The sequence below is a fragment of the Trachymyrmex septentrionalis genome, unplaced genomic scaffold (assembly GCF_001594115.1).
Source record: "Trachymyrmex septentrionalis isolate Tsep2-gDNA-1 unplaced genomic scaffold, Tsep1.0 scaffold241, whole genome shotgun sequence".
Classification (NCBI taxonomy): Eukaryota; Metazoa; Arthropoda; class Insecta; order Hymenoptera; family Formicidae; genus Trachymyrmex; species Trachymyrmex septentrionalis.
The window spans coordinates 49314-73347 of NW_017305399.1; the positions used below are offsets into that span (position 1 = coordinate 49314).

General features: G+C 33.0%; 1 protein-coding gene across 1 annotated transcript; it reads right to left on the reverse strand.

Moving 5' to 3' along the window:
- Nucleotides 1-1111: 1111 nt before the first annotated feature.
- LOC108748800 (outer dense fiber protein 3-like) lies at nt 1112-23145 on the reverse strand. The gene is made up of 4 exons (XM_018487161.1): nt 22927-23145; nt 22359-22553; nt 1611-1764; nt 1112-1528 (listed from the first exon to the last, which is right to left on the reverse strand). Exons 1-4 carry the CDS (start codon nt 23018-23020, stop codon nt 1282-1284), a joined length of 690 nt encoding a protein of 229 aa, XP_018342663.1. The 5' UTR covers nt 23021-23145; the 3' UTR covers nt 1112-1281.
- Nucleotides 23146-24034: the final 889 nt, after the last annotated feature.

The following is a 24034-nucleotide window of genomic DNA, read 5'->3' on the forward strand; positions in this document are numbered from 1 at the left end:
GCTATATTGTGTAGACTGTTATATTTGTATACAATAAAATATTCTTGTAATAAAATATGCGTACGTGCGTGCGTGCGTGCGTACGTATATTATTAAATTACAACTTCACATTTATTTCTGAAACACCCTGTATATTCTTTATTTAATTGAAAGTAAAATGCCTTAACACAAACATATAATATAATAAAGTATCTTGACACAAAACAACAAAAAAGTTATAGACTTGTATATAGATATGTGTCCCATTTAGCTTTATTTTTAAATGTATCATATATTAGCTTTTGCCTTATACGATAATAAACTGATATTATATATCAGATAATTTCTCACCAAATAGTGTTTTGTAATTTGCACTTGGCATTAAACCTTCGGTATAAAACCTTACATTTTCAAAAACCTTCCTTCAATCTTCCGATGAGCTTTAAAATCTTCCAAATGAAAGAAAACTTTCCAATGAAACAACATTGGCTGGACCGGAAAACCAGCTTACTTCCGATGTGTCTACAGCCTCTGCTACTGTTCATTGAAGACGACACTTTAAAAATCCAGCTTCGATCGTTATAGACATTTTAATTTCTAGTTCTTATTGATTGTGTTCTCACGGTCTAACATAAGATTCTTATTGTTTATAACATCGGATCTTATATCTAACTTCGGCGTAAATCGAGCTGTAACAGACACTTTTTATACATCCCAGAAGATACTGCTATCGATTACTCAGTATTAGTCAGTAGAAGATTAAATAATAAAAATATTTATAAATAATAATTCAAATATATAAATATTTTTTATACATCGTAAAGATCAGATCCTTCTACACTTACGCATGTTGCAGTAGCTAATACCACAAGAGCGTTCAACAGAACACTCAACATGTTGTAACTCATCAGTAAACTATTATGCAGCAGATACATTCTGCTGAATGCATCCAATGTATTACAAATTAAAGAATAAAATTTAAAAAATCAAAGCTGTATTGTGAAAGTAATGACAAGGTAGTGGAATGTACCATAAGTCGATATACCAGAAGTAATACCAGAAGTCGATCAGCCATTCCATCGGGAACACAATTAACCGATACTATTTGCAAAGATCAATTAGACTTGTGGATTCGTGTCTAATTTATTGTTATATATTAAAATAATAAAAAATGCATATCAATAGCAATTAAGAATACAGCATTAAGATCAAAGTATTTAATTTGTTAATTTAATTAATTTGTTGACAATTATTATAGTAATATATTAATGTGCATTCACGAGTCTAACAAATTCTTCAGTATTAGCACTGTTCGTCGCATTTAGTGATGTAGGGTGGTGCACATTTGCTGTGTTTTACGCCGAATGAAAAGATGGGAGTCGATTTAGGTGGCAGAATAGCATATATCGGACCTGGACTTTCGGAAATTAACTGTAATGCACGTCTACTAGCAATAGTATACATCGGTGCTCTTGGTTTCACTGCATCCAAACTGTATGAATAGGGACCTGCGCTAATTTGGGGCTTTTTCGCAGCTGTGCGCAATCCTCTACAAAATAGTATATTCATATAAATACGAGTCATATTCTAAAATAAACGAGTAAAAATTACGAAAGAAATATTGAATGTACATGGAAAACGCTGGGGTATCAGTAATAGGCTTGACGAAATAAGGTCCTGGAGTTTCACTAGTTTTTCTAAATTTAGTTCTCCATTTGACTGAATAAAAAGGACCATAAGAGACATCGGGAAACATATATTTTGGACCAGGTCCGAACACAATATCTGTCAAGTGAAAGAGAAAAAAATAATAATGTTGGATAAAAATACAAAATATTTTTAAAAGATAGCATGGATATCTCACTAATGCAATTTATAATATTATAATTCAGTAAAACATTCAATTTATATTACAATAAGATAGAGATGATGACATCTTGATTGAGATTTGACACAAAAATTTCATTGAGTTTTATATTTATTTAACGTCACTGTAATATTGCGTGTTATTTGGAAAATATTGCAAAAATATAATAAAGATATTATATTTTAATATTTCATAAATGTTTTCAAATATTATTACAATATCGTGAATCGCATATATTATAATATTCTAAAAATATTGTAGATATGTTTCTTTATGATATATATTCTGTCTCCAAAATTAAATTAATAAATTAAGTACAGTATTAATTATAAATAAAGTTATTAAAATTATTCGACAAAATTGATAAATTAATTATATCTATTTTATTAACTAATTGTAATTAAAATTATTAGAATAATTCAAAAACAGAGTAATATTTATAATTAATCGACTAAGTACAAGAATTGGCTATCACGGTTATCCATATAGCACAAAAGTTTCCAGCAATATTGCTGCAATGTTGCAATATTGCATATTGCAATGCAATATTTCAGAATAAATGTAGAATATACAACATGATTTTAATAATACTGCAGTAATGTTCTTAAAAAACTGTGAAAATAAACTACTACAACTTTATGCTTGAATATTTGTATATGCATGCACATTTTATGTAGGGTGACCAGATCTAATCGTAGGTAAAAACTAGAACATTCCTGATTGAAAAGTAAGACACAAAATTCACAGAAAAGAAAATAATTTAAGTTAAATCGTAGTATAAAATAAGTTGTATATTTGAACTCAAAAGTTGAAGACAGCGTACGTTTAATCACAGATACATAGTAACGATCTAGCGATTGGTATTCATTTTAAAAAGAGAAATTGGTACTTATTTTGAGAGAGAGAGAGAGAGAGAGAGAGAGAGAGAGGCGCGAGTGGAAATTATTAAACCCATTACACATATGATAAAACACATAGTAAGCTAATAACTAGATCATTACTACATATTTTATATGTGATAGGCTTAATAATTTCCGCTCTCTCTCTCTCTCTCTCTCTTTCTCTCTCTCTCTCTCTCTCTCTCTCCTCTTCCCCTTCTCAAAATGAATATCAAAAAGAGTACTTCCCAGACACGTTGAAACCTGGCCGGACATCCCCAGACATCTTAAAAAAAAAAAAGAGTATATGTCCTTAATCAGCAGACAATATTTAAAAACATTAAAAATAATTTAAGGGTTAAGTCCTTTTTTTTATTAAAAAAACATTTATTTTAATATTTAAAGAAATATTTTTTTAACGTTTAAAAAACGTTTATTTGATGTTTGAAGAAATAATTCTTTAATTATGACATTAAAAAAAACGTTTTTTAATGTCATAATTATTTAAACAAAATTAGAAAAAATAATGTATAATAGAATTTTTTAAAATTTATTTTTTTTATCGATAGTGTCTAAGTATTAGACAACTAATTGACTTCCGTTTCCGGTGAGTAGCTGAAAGGTTCGCTAAACTGTTACTGCCAAATAATTTGGATTGTATTCTGCATTTTCGTGCCCGCGGGCGTTAATCTGTTTCAGGATCTAGGCAAGTTAAAAAGTGCCACAAGTTCCGGTATCTTTCAACGGGAAAATCGAGAGTGCCCGGGAGATTTCTTCAGGTAAAGTGATAGAATTAACATAACCTGAAATTGAGAACGGTCGCCACGTGTGGTGATAGCCAAGCTTCGACAAGTGGACGGGGACAGGTGCTGCCATCGATGACGGCGTGACAAATACGTTAGAGAGAGAGAGAGAGAGAGAGAGAGAGAGAAAAGGAGAGAGTGGGCGTGAGCGGCAGTAGAGTGGCGAAAGCGCAGGGGAGCACGACCGCGGTGCAGCACGGAGAAGGGGATATGAGAGAGAGGTTAGAGATAGAGAAGGAAGACACCGGCTCAGAGGCGGTTGCATCGAATAGCAAGCGGGGACAAGTAGAAGAAACGAGAGCGGGGAAGAGAGGGAGACCATCCAACGCGGAAAAGCTGGGAAGGGAGAGAAGTAACAGTAGAGAGAGTATATCGAGTATTTCATCGTGGCTGTGGAAGGGGGGAAGAGAGCAGCAAGACACCGATAGTGAGAGTGAAGAGAAGGAGGGGAAACGGAGGAAGAAGGCTGAAATAATAATAGATACAGAAAAGGCGCAAATAGTAGAAATGGAAAAGATTGAAAAAATTCTGGAAAACATGGGGGAGAATCAAGAAAGGTCTAAGAAGGAAATTATTAAGAAAATAGAGGATAGTAATAGAGACTTAGAAAAGAAGGTAATGACGGAGCTGAAGAAAGAGCTGGTAAAAATGAGAGAAGAAAATGCGAAAGTGATAGAAGAACTGAAAAAAGAAAATGTGGAATTACGAAGAGAGGTGACGGAGCTAAAAAAGAGAGAAGAGGAAAGAGAAAGAAGAGAAAGGAAGAAGAATATTGTGATAAAAGGAGAGCAAGTTGAGGAAGGAACAGCGAGGCAGGTAGTAGAAGATCTATGTAATGGAATATGTGGAGAAAAAATAAGAGTGAAAGAGGTAAAGGTTATTGGAAAAGAAGAGAAAATTATTTTAGTGGAATTAGAAAACTTTGAAGAAAAGATGAAGATTATGAAAAATAAGTATAAGTTAAGAGGGAAGAAAATATATGTGGATGAAGATATGACAAGAAAAGAGAGGGAGATACAGAAAAGGGTAAGAGAATGGGCATATCAAGAGAAGAAAAAAGGAAGGATCGTAAAAGTCGGATACGCAAAAGCATATATAGGAGAAATAAAGTATGTATGGAACTATGAGAGGGACAGAATGGAAACCGAAAGGGATTTTGCAAGAGCGGCGAGGGTAGAATAAACGGAGAACAAGCTGAAGAGAAAAATGAAGGTGAAGATGGAGAACGAGCGGGAGATCGACGGCTGGAGAAAGAGACTGCAGAGGATAGTAAGGCAGAGAAGAAAGAAGAGATATGTAGAGATAGAGTAATAGATAAGAGCGATAGCAGTAAGAGTGAAAGAAAAAGGGGGAATGAGCGTAGAGAAGTGTGGGAGAGTATGAAAGGAAGGGATGAGAGTGCAGGGAAGAGGGGAAGAATAAATGGAGAGGAAGAGAGTGAAGGCGTGAAAATAGATGTGAATGAATGTCGTTTGGATGAGAGGGAGAGGGAAAGAGATGGGAAAGAAGGCAGAAAGAGGGGAAGAATAGGAAAGAGGGAGGGTAAAAGGGAAAGGAGGAGAGGTATAGATAAGAAAGACGGGGAGATCTCGGACAATGGAGATGGAAGTATGGTAGATAAGGGGAAAAAACAGAGGGATGACGTAGAATTAAAGGATAATAAAGGAAAAAAAAATAAGAATATTAATTGCAATAGTAAAGGAAATAAGGGGGGTATGAAAGTTATATTTTGGAATGTAGCAGGAATAGAGAATAAAGACGAGGATTTTTGGGAATTTATACAGGAATTTGATATTGTAAATTTGACAGAAACGTGGTTAGAAGAGAAAAGATGGAAGAAATTTAGTAATAGACTGCCTGGGGGCTGGAGGTGGAAACACCAAGCAGCCAGGAGAGAAAGTAGAAAAGGTAGAGCGATGGGGGGGATTATAACGGGAGTAAAGGTAGAAGTCAAAGAAAGGGCTACAGATAGAATAGAGAAGGAAGGAATCCAAGAAAGGGAAGTAGTACATGGGAATGAGATTTGGAGAATTGTGACGGTATATAATAGAGTAAACGGGGGCCAGGTATTATTAGACCTGGATGAAGGAGTGAAAGGGGAGGAGGAGGAAAATCTACTCATAGGGGGAGATTTCAATGCTAGAATAGGAGAGAGGGGGGGTGGGGGTAGAGTAAGTGAGGTAGGGATGGAGGAGGAAAGAAAGTCTAAGGATAAGGTAGTGAACAAGGAAGGTAAGCAGCTTCTAGAATTGATAGAGGATAGAGGGTGGATAATATTGAACGGAAATAAGGAAGGAGATGAAGAAGGAGAGTGGACATTCGAAGGGAAGGGTCAAAGAGTGGCAAATTCAGTGATAGACTTGGGGGTAGTGAATTGGGCAGCGTGGGAGAAAGTGGACAGATTTGAAGTAGGTATAAGAATAGAATCAGATCATCAACCGGTAATGGTGAGAATAGGGAAAGAAAGAGAGACAGAGGGGGGAACAAAGGTAGAAGAGGTGGAAATAAAATATCAGGACTGGTCAGAAGAGGGGGAAAACGAATATAGGAAAAGAGTGGAGAGGGTAGAATGGAATAGTAAAGGGGTAGAGGAGGGGTGGGAGGAATTGGAAGAGGTAGTGAGAAAAGCGACACAATATAAAGTAATGAAAAAGGGCAAGAATGTAGGGTGGAAACCGTGGTGGGACAGAGAGTGCAGAGAGAGTAAACGGGTAGCACAAAAAGCGAAAAAGAATTTTAGGAAAGCGAAAGGGGAAGAGATAGAAAGAAAGAGAAGAGAATTTTATAGAAAAAGAAAGGAATATAGAGATCTATGTAACAGGAAAAAGTTGGGATTAAAAGAGAGAGAGGAAAAAGAATTGGAGAAGATAAATACAGAATGTCAGGCATGGAAATATATAAATAAGTATAGAAGTAAGAGAGAAGGAGTAAGTGAAAAAATTAGTATAGAAGAGTGGGTAAAGCACTTTAGGGAAGTACTAGGGGGGAGGGAGGAGAGAATAGGGGATATAGATAGTGTTAAGGAAAATAAAGAGACATGGGGGAATGAAGAAGGATTAGAAGAGGGCGATATAGAGAGAGAGATAAAGAGGTTAAAGAAGAGGAAGGCGGCGGGGATAGATGGAATCAAAAATGAGGCATGGTTACTAGGAGGGCAGAAGATAAGATGTAAGTTGGCAGAGATTATTAATGGGGTTTGGAAAGGAAAAGGCTTCCCAAAGACATGGAGAACGGGAGTGATTGTACCGATATGGAAGAAAGGGAACAAGGATATAGTAGGGAATTATAGAGGGGTGATGCTAACTAGCACAGGGTACAAAGTCTATGCCAACATATTGAATAAGAAAATAGTGAAGGATCTGGATGAGAGAAACGGGTGGAGTAGGACGCAGGCGGGGTTTAGGAGAGGGAGGGGGACGGTAGAAAATATTAAGATAATGAAGCACATAATAGGACAGAGAATAAAAGAAAAAGGTAGAAGACTGTGGGTATTTTTCGTAGATCTGAAGGCGGCGTTTGACAACGTGAATAGGGAGATACTGTGGTCAATGATGCAGAAAAGAGGGATAAGGGAGGATTTGATAGGGAGGGTTAAACAGATTTACGAGGAAACTAATTGTAAGATAAGAGTGGGGAATTATGAGAGTGAAATATTCTGGGTAGGAAAAGGGGTAAGGCAGGGATGCCCACTTAGCCCAACTTTATTCAATGTATACATAGCAGATTTAGAAGATGAAATGAGAAAATACACGAAAGGGGTGAAGATAGGGAGGGATAGGATTTGGTGCTTAGAGTATGCGGATGATGTAGCATTAGTAGCGGAAGAAGAAGCGGATATGAGAAATTTGGTCAGAGCGTTAAGAAAGTACCTAAAAGGGAAACAATTAGAACTGAATATAGGAAAATCGAAGATAATAGGATTTAAGAAAGGAGGAGGAAGGGAGAAAGAAAGATTCTGGTGGTGGGGAGAAGAAAGAATAGAGGAGGTGAAAGAAATAAAATACCTAGGGTATATTATGAGTAGGAATAATGGAGAAGAAAAGCAGGTTAGAGACAGAGTTAGGAAAGCAAAGATGGTCATGGGGTGGGTATGGAGTCTGGGAGAGAGAAGATTTAGTGGGGATATAAAATGGAGAATGAAGCTGTTTGACAGCCTAGTGAAGAGTGTGGTAATGTACGGAGTGGAGATATGGGGATATAGGGAATGGGAAGAAATTGAGGGATTACAGGAAAGGTATATTAGATGGGTTCTGGGGCTAGACAGGTGGACTCCAGGGTATATATGCAGGGAGGAGCTAAAAAGAGGGAAGATGAGAATAGAGGCAAGTATAAGAGCAGGAAAGTTTGAAGAGAAACTAGGGGAGGGAGTAATGAGTGAGGTAGGCAGAGAATGCTGGAGAGAAAGAAAAGAACGAGAGAATGAGGAGAGTGAATGGACTAAAGAAAGCGTGGAGAGACAAAAATATATGTGGAGATGCGGGGTAAGTGAGGAAGCACTGGAGGAGTTAGGAGAGAGAAAGTGGGAATGGATGATGGGAAAAGATAGAGAGGTAGATAGTCAGGAAAGAGGGATACGGATAGAAAAGTCGAAATCATGTAAAAGGTATGAAAGAATAAGGGTGGAAGGGATACCAAGGTATATAAAGAATGCTAAAAAGAATGAGGGAAAGAAAGTGAAATTGATAGCTAGGTGGAGATGCGGAAATGAGGAAGGGTGTAATAGATATTGGATGGGGGAAGCGCATTTCATATGTAGAATATGTAGGAAGGGAAATGAGAGTCTGGAACATATAATGAAAGAGTGTGAGGGTATGGAAAGAATGAAAGGGAGAGTGGAAGAAGTATTGAATGATGACGGGACAGGATATGCATGGATGAATAAGGTACAGAGAAAGAGAAGAGAAAGAAATGTATCAGAGAATGCTCAGTAACTGTTTAGTAATTAGTTAGTAATTAGTTAGATTTAGATTAGAGAGCGGAAGTTCATGTAATACATTATATGTAAACATTATCAATAAATAATATTAGACAACTAATTTTATTTTATTAATTCTAATTTTTAATTATATTATATTTCAATCTTTTTTATTTACCGGCCAGATTTTAAACCTGGGATGTCAGGATTATGAGTCTCGTACCTTATCCGTCACGCCACTTATAATTATTGATGCATACAGTTCTTATTGTCTATACATGATACATTACCGCAATTATATTGTGTTCTCTTCCGTAATTATTTTATTATTCCGACTCGTTTTTTGTTAATTTGATATTTAGAAAATATTATTTACATATTTATAATAAACGTCAAATAAATGTTAAATAAATGTCTTTTTAATATTAAAAAAATTTTTTTTTATATTTTAAATAAATAAATAACGTAAATTTTAAATAAATAAATAACGAACATTTAAAAAATATTTAATAAATATTAAATAAAATCGGTGAAAAATGTAAAAAAGCCCATCAGAGCCTACATCAACTGTTCGGATGCACAGAAAATTCTTTATTTTTCGTGTGAATGTAATAAAACAAATATAATAAAATATACGGTTCAACCTTTCAATTCGGGTTCTTATCAATATAAAATCGAAATTACGAGGACAAGTCAATAAGTTTTTAGAAAAACATAGTAAAACACATTTTTTTGATCGTTCATTTTTATTTCTCAACATAGTCTCTTTTCAGTTCGATACACTTGATCCAATGATTCTCCAACTTTTTCAAGCCGAATAATATGATTTGTCCAACCCTTCAAAATAAGCTCTGTTTCGGCGATGAGCTGCTCTCTGGTGGTGAATCTCTTTCCTCTGAACCATTTCTTCAGGTTTGGAAACAGAAAATAGTCGCAAGGGGCTAAATCTGGCGAATATGCTGGATGGAGAAGCAATTCGTAATGGAATTCGTTGAATTTGGCCATCGGTGCCGGGCCATTTTAAAGAAAAAACGTCCTCATTTGGCGAAGAAGAAAGTTTAAAATGTTGTTGAAACGGTCCAATAAGGCTGCGTAGTAATCGCCATTAATCGTTTGCTGCGAAGGTAATCGATTTGAATTATACCGCGTGCATCCCAAAAAACTGTGGCCATCACTTTTTTGGCCGACTTCACGGTCTTCGCCTTCTTCGATTCCCGGTGAAGTCCATTGTTTTGACTATTCCTTCGTCTCAGATATGAAGTAATGGATCCATGTTTCGTCCACAGTAATGAATCGACGCAGAAATTCATCTGGATTACGTTGAAACATCTTCAAACATTGTTTTGAAATCGTCACACGATCGCGCTTATGGTCCACAGTGAGCAAACCCATCTTGCCGATAGTTTTTTCATACCCAATTGTTCGTGCAAAATTGAAATCACTGTGCCATGTGATATGCCTGTGGCCTCAACAAGCTCGCGCTTTCACTCGTCGATCAGTCAAAACAATATCGTGGACTTTATCGATGATTTCTAGCGTAGCAGCTTTAAATTGGACGTCCTGAACGAGGTACATCACATGTGGATGTACGACCACGTTTAAATTCATTCACCTAATTGTATGCAGTCGCAAACGCTGGTGCAGATGTGCTATGAACATTATCCAACTCGGCTTTGATTTCTTTCGACGTTAAACCTTTTATATGTAGTAGATGTTTGATCGCTGCACGAAACTCTTTTTTTTCCATTTTGCAAAAAATATAAAAATTGTTCGCTTTAATCATCTACAGAAATAAAACCACGCGATGAATTCCGCTCAAAATTTGACAGTAATCAGCTGAAAGATGCTACTTGTCAAAAAGTAATGTGACATGACACTGCGAGTGCTTTCTGACAGATTTTCTAAGAACTTATTGATTTGCCCTCGTATTATTGTTTAGCATCATATTCCAAAATACATACGATGAGAAAATATTCGTGGGCTTAGAAAGCACATCCAAGACTATGTTCAGATTCCTGAATGCCATCCAGGTATTACTCCATCTTTGTTATTTATCGAACGTTAAACAAGGATGATATGACACCTGAAGAACACCTAAGTGGAAATCCGAACAAGCCTCGAAAAAAGTTAGGAATCTTCAGAAGACTCGCTAACTCCATTTGCGTACTCCTTCTTATAGAACTCCTGGGCGTTTTTTCCTTACGAGAAATATCCCTCTCGTGGCAAGGCCGCATACTTATTTATTGAATTGTAACATTGCAATAGGTATACTGCAACATTTTTTACAAAATATTAAAATTACAATATTTTGTAATATTGCTGCAATATTTCCGATAAAATATTAAAATTTTAATATTGCAGCTATATTGCTGCAATTTTAATATTTTTATCCAGATACGGTGAACGCTAAGCCCGGATCCTTATGCGGGCAACAGCGCTTTGACACCGAGCGCTGATTGGTGAAAAACGGGTGATGGAGGTAAATTTTACCCCACAACCAGCTTTTCATCAATCAGCGCTCTGTGCCAATGCGCTGTTGTCTGTTTGAGGATCCAGGCTAAGATCATGTTATCTCAGTGCTAGACGGGTCGGGTTTCAGATACGCATCCAATATATGTAGCTTCAGTAACATACCGGTCACTAGTAAATAAGAGATAATTAGTCATTAGAGTTGAAAATGTTGAAAATTTTAATATATTTTACATATTTTACATATATATGCATATATATATAAATGTATATAATATATTTCTATATATGTATACATATATGAAATATGTAAAATATATTAAAATTTTTAACATTTTTGAAAAAATTTTACGTAGGCGACTATTGATCTCCTATTTACTAGTGACTGGTACATTACTGAGGCTACATTGGACGCGCATGCGTCTGAAATCCGGCCCGTCTAACAACACTGCGTTATCTTCTTTTTAACAATTAATTTAAAAAAATATAACATGTCTTTAGCGTTCACCGTATCTGGATCCACGTTGCAAAAATTCCCTATTAATGCCGATTAAACAACTTAGAATCTCTAGAAAAACAGAGTCTGGCCATCGGCCCATGTTTTCGATTGGTTCATGTTAGCTTGCCCTCACTATGCACGAATCACAAGGAAATGGCGCGCTTATTGAAAAACTTGTAGACATGAAATAATGCAAAACATTCTTTATTGAGGTATTTCATATTATAATCATAAGGAAATGTTATTGTATAATTATAAAGAAATAATATAGTTAGAAGAAATATACAATCTGTTTAAAAATATAAAATCTTAAATGAAAATACATAGTTTCAAACAACAATGTGACCAGTATCAAATGTATTCCGCGCACATCTACAAAGGAGCATTGATGAAAGAGTAATAGAAACGTAATGTGAAATTAAAACAACCTACAGCACAAAGTTGCACAAAAGTTGCAGCAACACTTTTACAACATTGCAGCAACATTACATGTTACAGCAATATTGCAGACATTTTGCAACGATATTGCAAATTCTGTGCTGTATAAGAAAAAGGCCTGGCAGATTTAACAAAAATTGGGAATGACGCAACATCTAAGCCGAAATAAGACAAACACGTTCGTCCCAATTTACAATCGTCGTGGAACTAACTTCTAAATACGAAAATGCAAGCATTAAAAATATATCCCTACTTTTATTTGATATTTTGAAGGCATGGCCAGACTTTTTATACGAACTCTAATGTCCGTATTGTCAGATCTTATATTTAAAGCTTCCTTAAAGGAGGCAGTGTAAAAATGCAAAAATTGGCATTGAATGGACATCTTTAAAATCTATGCAGTTATCATTTAGAAAGTCCGTAGATTGAAAAATACTTATTTATCCAGAAAAGCTTGGAAAACTTTCCAAAAATAATCAAATAGATTGTTTAAACGCTCTGTAAAGAAACTCATTTTGTTTCTAATAAATAGATATTTTACATTTTATTTTGGCACATATTGATATAAAATGTTAAATAACTCGTAAACTATTGATTTTTTGATATCACTACCTTAATACTTTTATATGCAGAATAATTAGAGAAATCATATTGTGTAAAAAAAAATCATACAATTCCATTTAAAAAAGTGACCTTCATATCTTTTTGACGCCTCCACCTAGAAAAAAACAACACGACTAAAATACGTCCCTCTTGAAATCGTTACACTTTCCTTTGAAATATTTTTTTTATCATCAAATATAAGCGAAATATATACATATATGTAGATCTTCCTATTTTTATAGTATTTCATGATTCAACTTGTGTTAAATGTAAATAAATCATTAATTAATTTTGAAATCTACCGTTTATTAGAAACAAAATGAGTTTCTTTGTAGAGCGTGTAAACGACTTATTTTATTTTTTCCCAAGTTTTTCTGGATAAATAAGTATTTTTTCATGAATCTACGGACTTTCTAAATGACAACTGCATAGGTTTTAAAAGTGTCCATTCAGGGCCAATTTTAGTCACACTCCCTTCTTTATTTAGATGCTCACGATACCGTTCTCGCAGTTTGCATAGTAGGTCATATCAATTTTACATGAAGAATGCTCCATTCTTCATGCAGTTTTAATAATAATTTACGTCTTCCTATTACTGTCAGAGCATGATGTCAAAGAATAACGTCTCTATTCTTAGATTATGTGTGTTCGCTTACGCACACACAACCGAACACACATAACCTAAGAAGTATCGTGAAATGAAAGCGACATCTAGAACTAATTCAGATGAGCACTTTTGACGATACTTTTTGACGGCCTCGTCCATATAAGTTCGGTCTCCTGGTCTCTATCCTCCATGAACAAAGCTCAGGACGATAGCGTATTACAAAAATATACGAAATTATACGACCTGCGTGTCCGGGTCCCCGGGTGAGGTGGCTCCCAGCTTATTATCGTATCTTCGTCCTTCTCTGCGTAGTGGTCTTTCTTCTTCCAATGATATGTGAGACGACAAGATTATAAAACAACAATTTAGCTACTGAGCACGGCCTGTCAGTAATTTTATATCTAAATGTAAGACTAACTAAAAAAAAATAAGTTCTCACAAGTAAATTAACTAAATAAATGATTAGCACACGCTCGCATTTGCGCTGGCGTCTGCTTGTGCGCTCGCTCTTTGTCGGGAAGACGCAAAGATCTCCCCGCAGACGATCTGCGACAGTAACGGACAAAAATTGTTATGTCACAACATAATACATAATAAGCAATTTATATAATTATCTCCTATAGCAAAGAATCATATTCATGTTACAATAGAGTCACAATAATCGGGAAGAAATAAATATGAGTCACAGTGAGATTGTTATAACAAAATAGCATATGTTACAAAACAATTGCACATCACCATGACTGCTGTAACATTACATTTATAATAAAGCGAACATTCGCACGTCACCATGACGTAACCATGATTGTTGTAACTACCCAGCAAATGTTAAAATATTCATAAAATGTTCCTAAAATTCCCCCCCCCCCAAAACATTCCAAGAATACTCCAAAATATTTCAAATATTTACAGTATGTAAAAGAAACATTCGAATGTCGGTTAAAAATTTAATTTGTATGTCGTTACATATTTTGAGAATGTTTCGTATTCTGCGTATTTTTTCAAAATTTTTATATGAGGTCATTCGTGAATCAATTAAAAAAAAATTGTATTTTAGAAAATATAATACATTTAATATGTTTCTACCTTGGAACCCAATTTTGGGGCTTACTTCATAGACAAATGTGCTCCGCTCCTTATATTCTCTCTCAGATGATTCTTGTTTATGAGTAAATGCTCTTCGCGCGAACTTCTATCGACAGAAATGTATATTGCTCGCTTGCTCGCGATTTTCGTGAAATATACAAGGAGTATTTATATAATTTTGAATATTTCACATTTTCTCGACATTTGCACATTCTATGACATATATTCATTTACTGTTTTGGAACATTCGGTACTTAATTGGTAATACGAATCGAATTTTCTGTGAATATTTAACGTTAGCTGGGTATGACGGTTTTTTTAAATGAAGGATATATAGGGTGTCTCAAAATTACCACCAAATATTTCGTGCGCAGATAGTGCGGACTGAAACAGAAGTCGAAAAGTTCGTTATCATTTTGCAATTTTCGCAATAGTTAATAAGAAATTAATTACTAAAAATCGAATATTATATTTTTAATAATTTTTTACTCAAGTACTATCAATTTTACAAAAAAACGGCAACAGACAAACCTTATTAATTTTCTTCTCATAGAGCGCTAAGAATTTTTTCAGAATTTTTTATCAACTTTTTAATACTGCATTTTCTTATTGGCAAGTATTTTTACCAACATGAGAAAATGCGATACTAAAAAATTCTGAAAAATTTTTTGCTACACATGACATAGTGTAGTAAAGAAGAAAAAAGTCGAAGTTTCCTATAGTTTACTATGAAGAGTAAGGCCTACATCGCGATGACTGACTTCCTGAAATCGGCCGACGGGTCGAGTTTGAGGAGGAAAGCGCTTGGTAGCGCAGCTGGCTCGCAAACTACTATCTGACATTTGCAAATGTACATGACCGGACAAATCCTCCCGTTGTAAAAATTATTATTTTAAATCGTTTGTATTTTGTATGAACAGTTTTGAAATGCAATTAAAAAGATTTGTCAGTCATTCTATTAATTATAATTAATGAATCTTTTTTGGACCATGTACTTGACTAAAATAATCAGCCGCGGGGATCTAAATTTAACAATGTTCATACATAGAATTGTTTGTATTTCTTGTGAAGAGTTATGAAATACCATTAAATAGATTTGTGAATCATCCATAGAGTTATAATTAACTACATAAAAATCATGTAATTGACCGAAATATAGATTGAAGGCACTACAGCGCTCCGGAAGTTCAGGCGCTATCGTCAGTCTCTCTAGTGTTTTGATATTCCTGAGCGTATTATGGAATTGCTCGGAATGGATTGTTGTTAAGATTAGAAAATCTGTCATGTAGACAGTTAGGTGTATAGACTAGTTCGAGGCTAAGCCGCCCTGAACAAATAAGTAATAACATATCTTATCCGCTTGGGACCTAACTGCTTAGAAATTGCAGCCTAGACAGTGTCTGCTTGAAATATTTCTAATCCATGAAGACAGTGAGGTGTGAGAACAGTTTTTTAGAGCGGTCTTTTTACTGTCTAGGCTGCAACTTCTAAGCCGCTTCGAACCAATAAGCACTGGTCTATACATCCCACTGTCTACATGATAGATTTTCTAATCTTAACAATTACTTTTCCTGTTGAACGGAGCAATTTTGTTATGAATGGTATGATCGGAAAAAAACTAGAAGTACCGAAATACTAGAGAGACTGCCGATCACGTCTAACGGAATTTCTGTGATTATAGCTCCTGAATCTATATTTCGGTCAAATAGATGACATCTGATATTTAATTAAAAATGTCTGGGAGACTCACAAATGTTTTTAATTGTACTTCATAACTCTTCATACAAAATATAAACGATTCTATGTATGAACATTGTTGAATTTAGATCCGGCTGATTATTTTGGTCAAGTACATGATCCAAAAAAGATTCATTAATTATAATTAATAGAATGACTCACAAACCTTTTTAATTGCACTTCAAAACTCTTCATACAAAATACAAACGATTTAAAGTAGTAATTTTTACAATCGGAGGTTTTTTCCGATCATGTACATTCAAATCTATCTGATTTAGGCCCTGCGCACAGCAGGAATAAGAAATTAGGAATAAAGAATAAACGATTTTAACCTATCAGAAATCGGATGCATCGGAATACACATTTCTAATAAGTGAAATTGTTTATTCTTTCTAATTCCTTATTTCTTCTATTGTGCGCAGGACCTTAAGAGTTCCAGTCAATTCTCCTTTCACTACAGTCGTCATATTACATCCATCATTTTAAATTTTGGAAATCTGACTGCGGATTATTCATGAATGACCCGAAAAACTTACAGATATCGATTTTTAGGATTGAAATTTTAGACTACTTAATTAATAATTTAAGAATTCCAGTTAGTTCTTCATTCAGTATAGTCGCCATTCTGGATCCGTCATTTCGAATTTTGGACTACGGATTTTTCATAAGTGATTTGAAAAACCCACAAATATCGGTTTTTATGGAAATGGAATGAATTTTGAATCACCTGATCAATGAAATCAATGTTTTCAATAATTTTCATAAGTTTTTTATTCATTCTAACCGCCATATTGAAGCAGTCGCTTTAAATTTTTAAAAACGCTACATTTTTCCTTAAACTATATATAAAAACAAAAATTTAAGCTCTCGATCATCTTATTTAAACTTCAAAAATTTTGTCCAGATACTTGATACCACCTTGTTGACGTGGAATGAAATGTCCCATACAAGGAGTTTGAACAACCATATTATGAATAATTTTTTATTAGAATATTTCGTAATATCATTCTGATAAAAGATTTTTTATATACGGATCCAGTATTTAAGCACGAGTTTAATAATACATGTAAAATTGATTGATATTTAATAAATTTAATGAAATAAAATTATGCTGATCAGATGTCCTGTTTTTCTCGGACCCAATCAGCAGACAATGTTTTTTAAAATGTTTTTTAAACATTATTTTATTTTTCATTAATTTTACATTTTTCACGATTCGTTTTAAAATTCATTAATTTAACATTTAAATGTTTATTAAACATTATTTTACATTATAATTTTTCATTTGAAATAAGTGATTGAAAAAATATTGTTTAAACATTTATTTAACGTTTATTTTGAATTAATTATTTATTTGAAATAATAGTTCGAAAAAATATTTTTCAAACGTTTATTTAACGTTTATTAAATGTTTATTTTACATTAATTATTTATTTTAAATAAAAATTTAAAGAAATATTTTTTAAATGTTTGTTTAATATTTATAAAATGTTCATTTTACATTTATTTATTTAAAATGTGATATTAAGAAACATTTATTTCACGTTTATTGAACGTTTAGTAAATGTTAATTTCATATTAATTATTTGTTTGAAATAATGGTTTAAAGAAACATTTTATTTAATCAAATATATAAAAGAATCTATCGGTGAAAAATGTAAAAAAGCCCATCAGAGCCTACATCAGCTGTTCGGATGCACAGAAAATTCTTTATTTTTCGTGTGAATGTAACAAAACAAATAAAATATACGTTTCAATTCGAGTTCTTATCAATATAAAATATAAATCGAAATTACATAAATAACACAAATTCTAAGTTGATTGATGATTTAGTTCGTTCTTCTTTACCCAAATGTCAAAGCTATGTAATGAATAGCCCAATGATTATCAAAAATATTAACTTATACAATAATAATACACTTTTATCAGAAAAGATAAAAAATTTTTTTAAAAAGACTCCTTAATACACATGGCATATAAAGGAATTAATAATCTTAGGGGGTTCATCAGAGATCATAAAGACATTCGTCCCAAGTTATTTCATACAGATGTTGTAACATATATAAGATTGATTGTCGAGATTGTGAAGCATTATATGTGGGCCAAACAAGTAGATGTTTGAAGACACGCATAAATAAACATAAAAATCACATAAATTGGAACACAACACAGCATTTCGTAATAACAGAACACAGAATTAATCATCAACATGATTTTGATTGGAAAAATGTCAAGATATTAGACGAAGAAAAGGTACTTAATAAAAGACTGACTTCGAAAACGATCCATATAAAGCAACAGAAACAGAGTTTGAATTTACAGAATAATACGTATTCTTTGGACCCACTATACATGAATTTGTTTACGGAATTGTGACATTGATGTTACCTTCTTTTGTTCTTAGTTTTATTTTTATTTCAATAACTACTTGATTTTATTATTTTGACTCTCATTGTATCTCTGACTGTCGATACTACAATATCTTTACGATGAGCCACGAGAAAACGCTTACATGTAAGTTGATATAATAAAAAATTCAGACAAATGATTTTAATAATTATTTAATTTTTCGTGTTTCTTTTGAATAACTACATAGCAAATCTGACAATTTGATGAGCGATGTGATTTTACTTAGTGACACAATGTATATGACTTCGTTTTTACTTTATGTTTAAGTAAGTTTTATATTATTATTGTATAAGGTAATATTTTTGATAATCATTGAACTATTCAGTACATAGCTAATTTGGCATTTGGGTAAAGGAGAACGAACTAAATTATCGTGAATCATCAACTTGGAATTTACGTTATTTATGTACGAGGGTAATAAGAAGTCAATAAGTTCTAAGAAAGTCTGTCAGAGGGCACTCGCAGTGTCATGTCACATTACTTTTTGACAAATAGCATCTTTTAGCTGATTACTGTCAAATTTTGAGCGGAATTCATCGCGTGATTTTATTTCTGTAGACGATTAAAGCGAACAACTTTTGTATTTTTTGCAAAATGGAAAAAAACGAGTTTCGTGCAGTGATTAAACATCTACATATGAAAGGTTTAACGCCAAAAAAAAATCAAAGCCGAGTTGGATAATGTTCATAGCACATCTGCATCAGCGTTTGCGACTATATACAATTGGGTGAATGAATTTAAACATGGTCGTACATCCACATGTGATGCACCTCGTTCGGGACGTCCAATTGAAGCTGCTACGTCAGAAATTATCGATAAAGTTCACGATATTGTTTTGACTGATCGACGAGTGAAAGTGCACGAGCTTGTTGAGGCCACAGGCATATCACATGGCACAGTGATTTCAATTTTGCACGAACAATTGGGTATGAAAAAACTATTGGCAAGATGGGTTTGCTCACTGTGGACCATAAGCGCGATCGTGTGACGATTTCAAAACAATGTTTGAAGATGTTTCAACGTAATCCAGATGAATTTCTGCGTCGATTCATTACTGTGGACGAAACATGGATCCATTACTTCATATCTGAGACGAAGGAATAGTCAAAACAATGGACTTCACCGGGAATCGAAGAAGGCGAAGACCGTGAAGTCGGCCAAAAAAGTGATGGCCACAGTTTTTTGGGATGCACGCGGTATAATTCAAATCGATTACCTTCGCAGCAAACGATTAATGGCGAGTACTACGCAGCCTTATTGGACCGTTTCAACAACATTTTAAACTTTCTTCTTCGCCAAATGGGGACGTTTTTTCTTTAAAATGGCCCGGCACCGATGGCCAAATTCAACGAATTCCGCTACGAATTGCTTTTCCATCCAGCATATTCGCCAGATTTAGCCCCCTGCGACTATTTCCTGTTTCCAAACCTGAAGAAATGGTTCGCAAGAAAGAGATTCACCACCAGAGAGCAGCTCATCGCCGAAACAGAGGCTTATTTTGAAGGGTTGGACAAATCATATTATTCGGCTTGAAAAAGTTGAAGAATCGTTGGATCAAGTGTATCGAACTGAAAAAAGATTATGTTGAGAAATAAAAATGAACGATCCAAAAAAATGTTTTACTTTTTCTAAAAACTTATTGACTTGCCCTCGTATGTTAACAATTAATAAAACTAAAAAAGAATAATTACTGAAATATTGCATAATACCTATTTTCACTACAAAACATACAATACAAAAATACACATGCCATACCGTTTGTCATAGCCTAACGAATCGCTATACTTGTCCTAACGTGTCGAATTCGACATTCGTAAAATTCGACATGTGAGGAGTGTTAGGACTAGCATAGCGACTCCTTAGGTCCACTCAAACAGTATATGGCATGTGTATTTTTGTATGTTTGTATGTTTCGTAGTTTTAGTGAAAATAAATAGTGTACGAAAAAACAGCCGGTATCAAATTTTTTTTTTTTTTTTCATTAAGGAATGTACCACTTTAGCTTAGTTTAGAGGCCCCTTTGACCCATAGAAACGGTATGGCACCTACTTTCCGATTGGTTTTTTGACGTAAACTATCGCTAGAAACAAACGTAGCAGATAACATATTAAGAAAAAAGCAAAAAATTTTTTACAACTTCAATCATACGTCATTAATTTTAAATCTGCGAGAAGTCTGTCATACTTGCATTTCCTTCATGTTTACCTAATAAATGACGAATTAATTATGGTTTCAAGCGGTAACAAATAAAGACCATTTTTGTGTCATCACCTCCCAGACTATTACATCTTTTCTTAGAATTTTTTATAAGGATGTTTCAGGATTTAACGGACAAACTGTGAGAGCATATTCTATAAGTAAAAATAAGAAAAAATATTATATAAAGTTTAGCTAGAAATGTTTTATTACAAAGTTATAAACAAATATTCAAACAAAACATGAAATAGAAAACAACAAATTTTACATTGCACGAAAAATAAAAGTGTACATTTCATGTATGGAAAGGTCGAATGTGTTAATTTCGTATGTATTCACATCATATTTACTATCTTTAAACGATATATGACCATATTCATAGTCAGACCTTGTACTTAAGGCTTCCTTAAATTTATCTTTAGATGCTCAATAACCAATAAAATAATTCGTAGAATATCTGAAGATAAATTTAAAGAAGCCTTAAGTACAAGGTCTGACTATGAATATGGGCATATAACGTTTAAAGATAGTAAATATGATGTGAATACATACGAAATTAACACATTCGACCTTTCCATACATGAAATGTACACTGTCATTTTCTGAACAATGCAAAATCCGTTATTTAAATATAAGGACTATGAATACGAGCAATAGACAAATAAGGAACTGGATGGAAATTACACTCATAGATGGATTGGTTGAGGAGACCGATTCTCTGGCCTTCAAGATCGCCAGATTTAATGTCTTGATTTTTATTTATATGAAATTTTATAAAATAAGGTTTATAATACAAAGGTGATTTCGAATAAAGATTTAATGCAATGAATTAATAATTCAGTTATCAAGATGCAACAAAATTTTTAGGAAATTCATACCGTAATAAGTTCCATATTATATCAATGTTAAGCTTGTATTGCTACACAAGGATGACATTTCGAAATGCATTACTAAATCATTCTATTAATATTTTGCAATGGAAAATCCATTATTTTCTGTTTTACGTTTCAATATTTGTTTGTAAGTTTGTAATAAAGCATTCCTAGCTAAACTTCATATAAGATTTTTTTCTTATTCTCACTTGTACGTAGAATATGCTCCTGCAGTTTGTCCATTAAATCCTGAAACACCCTATATGTATATATTTTAAAATATTCTAAAATTTTTCATTCTATAATTTCTAAAGAAATACCGGAAACTTTTTTAAAGGACCCCGTATAAAACATACGGAAAATAAATTAGCTGGGTCCTAGCTAATTTGGCTGGATTTATACAATATATGTTGTAATCCTGATCGTCCTGATCAAAAGTCCATGGGCACAAAATAAAATAATGAACAGTTTTTTAGTTATTGTACATCAAACTCTGCCAAAATCTGTTTTGACAGAATTTGATGTACAAAAACTGTTCATTATTTTACTTTGTGTCCATGGAGATTTTTGATCAGGATGATCAGAACTAATAACATATTACAAATTCAGCCAAATTAGCCGGGACCCATTTTATGTTTTGTGTGGAGTCTTTTTATAAGATTTTATCAAGAACTATGAAATAGTGAAATTATATGTAAAATTATAAATGAGAAATTTTAAAATTGTATAATATTTCAGAATTCACGCATATATAAAAAATTCTAGAATGGATATAAATTTTATTAACACTTTAGAAATGTGTTCCAATTTGTATTTTACAAAATCTGAAAAATTTTCTAAAAACTTGCAAAGTTATTCATAAATTTTGAAAAATTCGGAAGTTTACAAAAAAAATCTAAAAAAATTGTATAAAAATTCTGAAAAAAACTTATCTCGGATGTTATAACAATATTTTATACAATTAGAGCATGATTTGATTTAAATGTTCAAATCTTTTTACCACGACGTTTCAAGGTATGTCCAAAGGTAAATCCCTTGGGTTTATGTTCTTTGATTATGTACTTCGGTCCTGGACTTCTTGCCACTTCGAAGATAACACGACGACCTTCAAATGTATATGCTGGGTTTCGATATCTTGAAATACAATGATCTTTGTGGCCGACAAGTGTTTTAAGATGATATTTAGGCCCTGGAGCTGCAAAATACATAATAAATTATATTTAATAATTCTTATAGAATAGTTTTTGAATGTGAATACATCAAAAAGCAATGGCTATGACACATATTACTAAATTATTTATATAATGTTCACATTATTTTTATTATGAGATTTACACCCGTATTCATAATCAGGCCTTATATTTAAGGCTTCTTTAAATTTATCTTCAGATACTCTATGAATTATTTCAGTAACTACTGAGCATCTAAAGATAAATTTAAGGAACCTTATATATAAGTAGGTCTGACTATGAACACGGGTATTAGTATTTTATTGGAATATTATATAAAGTTTACGTTTTCACCTCCATATAAAATCTTTATTTAAATTAGATGTAATGAATGCGTACTGATAAAGTGACATGTTATAGTGCCTTGTGTCTCTAACGTTTTTTTTTCATTTTTGGCAGTTTTGCCTTTTCTACGCTCCTTTTTTAATGGCATTTTTTTTACTTGTATATTTGAAAATTTTATTTATGTATCATATATTACACATGTCATATTACTATAATTTTAACTCCATTCCGACGAAAAAACAATTGCTCATATAAATCATCTTAAACCCATGATGCAAGTAGGCATGGTGTGTTCCTGCGCATGTTTATCTGTTGCAACCAATCAGAGCTTGACCATTTTTCGGTGGATTTTGTTTCAATCAAAGAGATTGTATATATATATATATATATATAGAGTGCGCAAAGGATAGGGGCTCCTGTAAGTGGAACTGTTAGGCAGTAGAAAAGGAAAGAATACGGGATGGCTAGAGAGAATCAAGGGAGAATGAAGCGAATTCATCCGGAAGCCGCCATGTTTATATATATATATAGTGTATCATTGAAGCACATTACAACCAGTAAGAACACTCCACGTCGCAGTCACGTGAGCATCCGCCACGTTAACGTTTCAAAAATCTAAGACCGAAAGAAGATATAATGCCCCCTAAGTAATAATGTAATCACACTAAATTTTACAAAAATACAAACTAATGAACAAAATTAATTCGAAAATAATAAGAACTAATAAATAAATCAAATTTATTAAGTTAAATAATAATTATGAAACAAACATTTTTATTTAATTATTTTTCGTTAAAAAATATCAAGAATATAATATAAATTTTACTTACATAAATATAGATATAAAATAAAAAAAAATTATATTTGTGGTTTTATCTAATTAAACATAATTATAAAAGTGTATTATTAGTTACGTATATTGTATAAAAAGGAAGTAATTTTAAAAAATGAATAATAAGTTTTATTTAAAAATAAAAACACATGTGTTTAATCATATATTAGTACATTGACTTATAATTTACATTATATGTATACCGATATATTAATATACGATATATTAATATCGTATACCGATATACTAATTACAATTTGCAACATTTGCTGAAAAATAATGAAAATTATTCATGTTTCCATATAATTAATTTTTGTGGGTTTTTTTGGC